General features: G+C 43.3%; 1 protein-coding gene across 1 annotated transcript in view; it reads right to left on the bottom strand.

Moving 5' to 3' along the window:
* Positions 1 to 373: 373 nt before the first annotated feature.
* LEXM (lymphocyte expansion molecule) overlaps positions 374 to 6,849 on the bottom strand; it is a 29,017-nt gene continuing 22,541 nt past the window's right edge. The window contains exon 11 of the mRNA XM_016120250.2: positions 374 to 589. Within this exon, the coding sequence (XP_015975736.2) occupies positions 517 to 589 (73 nt within the window). The 3' untranslated portion in view covers positions 374 to 516. The remainder of the gene's footprint in view (positions 590 to 6,849) is intronic.

Here is a 6,849-nt window from a genome sequence, read left to right as displayed (position 1 = left end):
ATGGCTGCACATTGCCTGGAGGTCAGCAGCCTACTCATAGCATGAGCTTCCAGAAGCATCCTGGGGTGGAGATTAAGTACTCCTGGCGGGGACTTAGAGCTGTCTTATGACATATGCCACACTCTCCCACCTCTTTGGATTTTAATGAACAGGGAGTTAAGCACCTTGGCTTTATAGAAAGGGGTTCCAAAAGTTTCAACCGTGTTCCACCTTTTTAGTCCATCTGCTGTCTGGCTCCCATGTTCATGTCACTAGCTGATTTGAGTTCTCAGGATAATTGATATCTCATAACAAAAGATCTCTCATCCTAGCTGTCCCAGCAGGCACTGTGACCTCCAGGTAGATGTCTCCAGAAAAGTGGTTCCATCACATCACCACATCTCTCCCTCCCCTAGGCATTCCCATATGTCCTTTCTCCAAGACCCCCGCCCCCATTCCCACTCTCACCCTCCCATCCCCAGGTCTGTCTTCAGTCCTTTGGGCCTTCTGGTCACCGCGGGCTGTCCATGTGTGGCTTTAAGGAGTAGGATCTGAATTGTAATCCACTGTAGGAGGGCACTTCCCCTTAGTAAAAGGTGTGATCCTTTCCCTTTAAAAAGACAAAAAAGAGAAAGAAAAAATGAAAGTGGTCCCTTGGACGGAGTAAGCCCCCCATCCCAGGAGGGGCACCCACAGGAAGTGAACAGGTACATGTTGGTTGTGCTTCCCAGGAGATCCTACATTGGGTGAGAGGCCAAAATCGATGACCTCCAGAGCTTTTCTATCAGAAAAGCCTAGTTTTAAGGAGGGGATCCCTCTGCTCTGCACCTAGTTCAGCTCATCAGAACCCAAGCTGGCTTATAAGAACTTCCTAGCACCTGAAAGATCATCTAGCCCAATCATGCTTAGTAAGTGTTCTATAAATATCTGTCAAAAGAAGGAAGGTGGGAGGGAGGGTGGGCTCAAAGGGTAAAAGAGGTTTTACTACCATCCAAAGGGCCCCATGCCTCTGGCTCTTTGCTCCTCCCTAGACCACTGCCCCTGGCCTGGCTCAGAGACTTAGCTCTCACCTGACTATTAAGACAGCCTCCTTGTCTCTCCCTCCCCATTTACTCCCCTACCCCACAATGCCACAGAGCACACCTTTAAAACTCAAGAGTTACTTCCCATTAAAACCCTTCTGAGTGTCTGGGAGAAAATATTTTCAAAGCAATTATCTGATAAAAAAAAATATATATGCCTAGGATATATAAAGAACTCTTAAAATTTAATAGAAGAAAGCAACCCATTTTTTTTTTTAATGTAAAAAGAAGAGATATGGCGGAAGTACATGAAAAGATGCCCAACATCCTGTCATTGGAGAAATACCAATTCAGACCATAAGGAACTACAACTGTTAGGATGGCTAACATTAGAAGGGAAAAAAAAACAACAATACTGATGCTAACAAGAAGATGAAGCTATTAGACCACACATACATTACTAGTAAGAATACAAACTCGTACAGACATTTCAGATAATAGGTTGGCAGTTTCTTATAAAGTTATATATATACTTTGACCTAGAAATCCTACTCTAGGTATTTACTAAAGAGAAATGAAAATATATGTTTAAACAAAGACTCACATATTACTGTTTATAGCAACTTTATTTAAAATTGCCCAAACTAGAAATCACTCAAATGTCCCTCGTCTGGGAAATAAACGAATTGAGATACATCCATTCAATGAAACACAACTCAGCATTAAAAAGGAATGAGCTACTGATACCTGCAATGACATACACAAATCTCAGGAACATTATGTAAAATGAAAGAAAAGACACAAAATTCTATATATGGCATGATTCCATTTATATGACATTCTAGAAAAAGCAAAACTATAGGAATGGTATATCAGTAGTTGTCAAGGACTGGGGGAGGGGAGAAGATTGACTCTAAGTGGCACAAGGAAATCTTTTTTGGGGGGTGGTAATATTCTCTATAGTTTGTTTTTATGAGTATAGAATCATACATGTTTGTCAAAACTCATAGATATGTACTCCTTAAAAGTGAATTTTACTGTACAGAGTTATATCATTATAAGTCTGACTTAAAAAAAAAAAAAAATCCCTCCATGGCTTCTAACAGGCATGATAAAGTCCAAGCAGCTCACTTTTGTATTCAAGTTCTCCAAAGATTGACCAGATCAACCCTGCCTGCCTCACTCTCTGCTGTTCCCCTTTATACACCCCACACCTCATCCAGGATGAAACATCTAGTGTTTTCCGAACATGTCCTGAGCTTTTTTTGCTCCCTTTCTTTTGCTCACTTCTGTCCTACAAATTGTTTATCCTCCCTGGAAGTGAAGCCTCGTGGAAAGAACACAGCTTGGAGCCAGCTAGAGCAGAGATCCAACCCTGCTCTGCTACTGTAATAGAGAGTAAAAATGGCCCAGGTCTCCACTTCTTGTCTCCATGCCCTCTGCAATGTGACTCTGCAGCTTCTCTCATCAAGAGGTAGAGTCTACTTCCCCTGCCTTTGAAGGTGGGCTAGTCTTGTTACTTGCTTTGCCCACAGAACGTGGATGATGTAATGGTGCCGTTGTGAGCCTAAGCTGCCAACAGCCTTGCACGCTTCCTCTCGCAAACCCTTGCCTCTTCCATGAGAACAAGCCTAGGCTAGACTGCTGAACGATGATACCCCATGTGGAAGAGAGTCTAGAGAGTCTAGTTGTCCCATTTAGGACCATCGGAGACCAGCCAGCCCCTACCTAACCCACAGGCTCATACATAAAAGAAATGGATATTGTTTTAAGCCACTGAATTGTTACACTGCAACAGCCGTACAATCACTAACTCACTGTGACCTTGAGAAAGTTAACTCATTTCCACATCTACATAATAAAAGTCATATTTACCCTTCAGAGCTCTGTGAGGCCCATAAGAGATAATATTTAAATAGAGCTGAGTGCAGTGCCTGGCACACAGTTAACCTTTTACAAATGGTTGTTATTGCCTTGTCAAGCCCAACCCTTAGCCAACTTTTGAGAGCAAGCTCAAATGTCATTTCTTTTAACCAGCCCTCCTTGAGTCTCCAAATTGGATATAATCCTCCTCCTTTGAACTTCCACAGTACTTTCTCTGTTCCCCTGCAATGTACTATACCTTCAACTGTAAGTGCTTTAGAAACATAGCCATGGCCTTGAATATAGGTGTCCATCCAGTACAGATGTAGCCTCAAAGTCAGAAAAAGATTAAATGATTTGTATGTACCCGGGACAGAACACCTGTTCCTGCCTTCCAGGCCACTGTTCCTGCCACCATCACACACAACCTGCTTCCAGGGCAATCCCAGCATACTTCCTTGCACGTGTTTGGCACTTCATATCCCACATTCCTCACACTTGTCAGAGCCTGAAACAAGCCAAGTCAGGTTGGGAAGTCAGGCTGACCTAAAAGCAGCTATCGAGTAGACACACCATACACAGCAGAATCCAGGCTACCCACTGGGACAGGGGCCATAAACACTGAGGCCACTGAGAAAACAACCTGTTTCAGGAAGCTCAGGTGACTCGTCAAGGACACAGCTTGTAAGTACAGAAACCCAGTCCCCTCCCCCAATCCAGAGCTCTTTCCGGGGTTTACTGTAAAGTCTCATACCCTCTAAGGGTTTGCTGCCTGGTAACTTGGAAATGAAGAGGCAAAGGCAAGTCCCATCCCAATATTTTCCAACCTTCCAAGTGGCCCTTTCCAAAGATCTCCTCCTGTGCTAACTGCACTTTGAGGAAAGCTTGTTGGCTATGTGATTTGCAGGTATCTGTCTGAAAAAAAAGTCCAGACTCCTACATCAAGATACTATACTCCTGTCCCGCCTGATTCATCTTGCTCCAACTCTTACCACACCCCTCCTGGCAGCCTGGAGCATCCTCCATCTCTTTGTATCACCTTCCCAGGTATGCTTGGGCACTCCTCTCTCTGTACTGCACACTCTCACACCATCTTACTAAGCCCTTTGTCATGTACCTGATTATAAATCAACCCCTCCCCTCTGCCTCACTTCCTGTGACCTGAGCAAGAACTCCTGGCCCCTAGAAAATGTTGGCTTAATTTTATTGAATTATCGACCTTTTTGTCTCCCCCACTCCCTGGTCTATCCAAGGCCAGCTGATGCAAGGATCAGGTTTCATCACCTCACACCTGAATATCCTGCTTCTTCCTTGCCCATCAGCCCAAAAATATGCTCAAGTATCTACATCCACCCACCCCTACCCAAAATAGGAAAGATAGAAGGAAAGAAGGAAGGAAGGAAAAGGAAGGAAGGAAGGAAGGAAGGAAGGAAGGAAGGAAGGAAGGAAGGAAGGAAGGAAGGAAGAAAAAGGGAAAGATGGAGGAAAGGAAGGGAGAAAAGAAGAGAAAAAATATGGCCTCTCCACTCTGCCTTCCCTTGGAGCTAAGGCCCTGTCTTTCCTTGGCACCATGTTATCTCCATGGTAATCACCAGACTTCTGTGTTCAATAGCAAATGTGTCCTGGGAGTTGTGAGACGCAGGACTCTGTGCTGAACTTCCTAAGAGTCCCCCTTTCCTGTCCAAACTTTCCAATATCCCACCAAAGCAGCATGCACAAAGGCCCAAGAGGTAAAGCAATTGGACGAGGGCAGGCAAGGTGAGTACAGGAAGATGGTCACGGTGCAGGCTCTCTCTGCCTTAGCCTTCTGGGTTCAAATTGCTTTCCCTCCTGCTCTCATCCTCAGAAAGCTGAAGGGGGAAGAGTGGGGAAAGCATTCCAAATGCAGAAAGAAAAGTCCTGGGTCCCACCTGCCCTCATCCCGCTTCTCATGTTGCCCTGTAACTGTCAAAATGGAGGTGAGTGCCTTCCCTAAGAAGTTGGAAGCCACTCTGGGGCAAAACTGCTGCCTGGTTCTTTTTTGCAATGTCCCAGTAGCCAGGATGTGTTCGGCACATAGTAAGTGCTCAACTAATTTCTGAAGACTGAATGCACAAATGCCATTGACTAGCAGTGACTTTAGGAAAACACTTTCTCTCTCCAAACTTCAGTTTTCTCAACTGAAAAACAATGAGAGTAACACCTACCTTTTAAAGTTACTATATCCAGTAAATACATATAAAATCATGTTATATATTATAAACTCCAAGGATATAAGAATTTATTATTATTATTATTACTATGATTATTATTAAGAATGGATATTTATGATTTCAATTTCAGATTACTGGACAAGGAATATGGCTTTTGTTTAAAATGCTGAAAAGGTGGTATGCATATTGAGTATTCAGAAGGAATTGTATTGATGTCTGCCATTTACTTTAAAATTTATCAGATTGTAAGGTGATTAATAGATGGATAGAAGGATGATAATGGATGGATGCTTGATAGATTAATAAATGAACAGACAGAAAAATGTATCATCAAACAGGAAGAGTGAAACATTAGTGACATGACCTAAGTGGTGGGTATACAGATGTATACTGTAAAAGCCTTTCAATTTTGCTGTATGTTTAAAATTTTTCATGATAAAATTTCAGGCGAAAGAAACTTAGAAGGAAAAATAAACTTCTCCCAAGTCAAACCGGAAGTTCCCGTGCACTCCTTTCATGGAGTTACCCAAATTCTAGAGCAATCGATACACTGACTCATCCTTTAGCAAATATTCAGTGAGCTCCTTCTACACATGCCAGCTAGACAGTCGAGCCAGAGAATAGAAATGTTCTCTTTAGTAGGGACCACGGGCATATTAACAAATATTACAATATAATTTTTAAAAGCGATCCAACCTAGGAATTCTCAAGAGGCTGAGAATGAAGAGACACTGTCTGAAAAAAATCAGGGAAGGCTTCCCATTTAAGTGGAGTTGTGGAGATTGAATAGGATTTTTCCAGACAGAAACTAGGAGAAGGATGTTCCAAGAACAGATCACAGTATGGCCAAAACGCCAAAGGGCTGAAGAGCAAGAGCATGGTACAAAGCGAGGCCTGGCTGGAGCACAGAGTGCTCATGTCCACAGGACCAGAGGGTGGGCAGATGGAGTAAAAAGATCTAGCAGTAAGAGCCAGAAAGATGGACAGATGGAAAACCTGGTCCACTGGTCAGTCAACCAGATGTATAAGTACCTGTGTACACAACTCTAAAGAATGAAAAGCAAAAGGCCGCCGTTCCCATGCAGGAGTTAAATCCCAGGCTGCCTGGCTAGATGCCCATAACCCTGTGGTTTGGCAGGAAGAAACAGGTGAAGCTTGGGAGCAAGGGGTGAAAAAGATTAGCTGTAAGGATATATTCCAAAAGACTTCACAACTCACGCACACACACCTCCCTTGTCTAGACTGAAGACAGCAATCTATTGTAAGACATGTTGTGTTCTGCCATCCATGGCCTCCTCCAAACCTGGCAAGGGAGGAGTGGCAGAAGCCCAGGACTGGAGTCAGAGCCACAATTCCTGGTCTCTGCCCTGCCTCTGTTTGGCTGCGGGACGCTGGGCCATTTCCATCACCTCCACCCCTTGGAGTCTCGCTTACTCATGTATAAGATGGGGGAGATAGCACTGACGCAGTCTGGACTGTCTACATTTTCTCATCCACAAGCACACTGGATTGTAATTACCACCCTGAGGCCGAAGGCAGGGATTAACATTAGCCCATAAACACTGAGGGTTTGTGAGGGTCCAATGAGAAGGCCTCCACCCATCCAGTCTCTATTTGTTTTTATTAATTCTTTACTCCTGCTTTATTTTAAAATTTATTTTGATTTTTTAAAACTTCTAGAGTAGAATAATTACTTCTTTGGGTTTCAGTCTTTCTTATTTTATATTAAAAGCAATTAAAGCTTTGAATTGTCCTCTGATGGATGCTTGACAATATTATGTAGGTTTAGATAA

The sequence above is a fragment of the Rousettus aegyptiacus genome, unplaced genomic scaffold (genome assembly GCF_014176215.1).
Source record: "Rousettus aegyptiacus isolate mRouAeg1 unplaced genomic scaffold, mRouAeg1.p scaffold_m13_p_1, whole genome shotgun sequence".
Lineage (NCBI taxonomy): Eukaryota > Metazoa > Chordata > Mammalia > Chiroptera > Pteropodidae > Rousettus > Rousettus aegyptiacus.
Note: the sequence above shows the minus strand (reverse complement) of the source record. Positions and strands in the feature narration are given on the sequence as shown.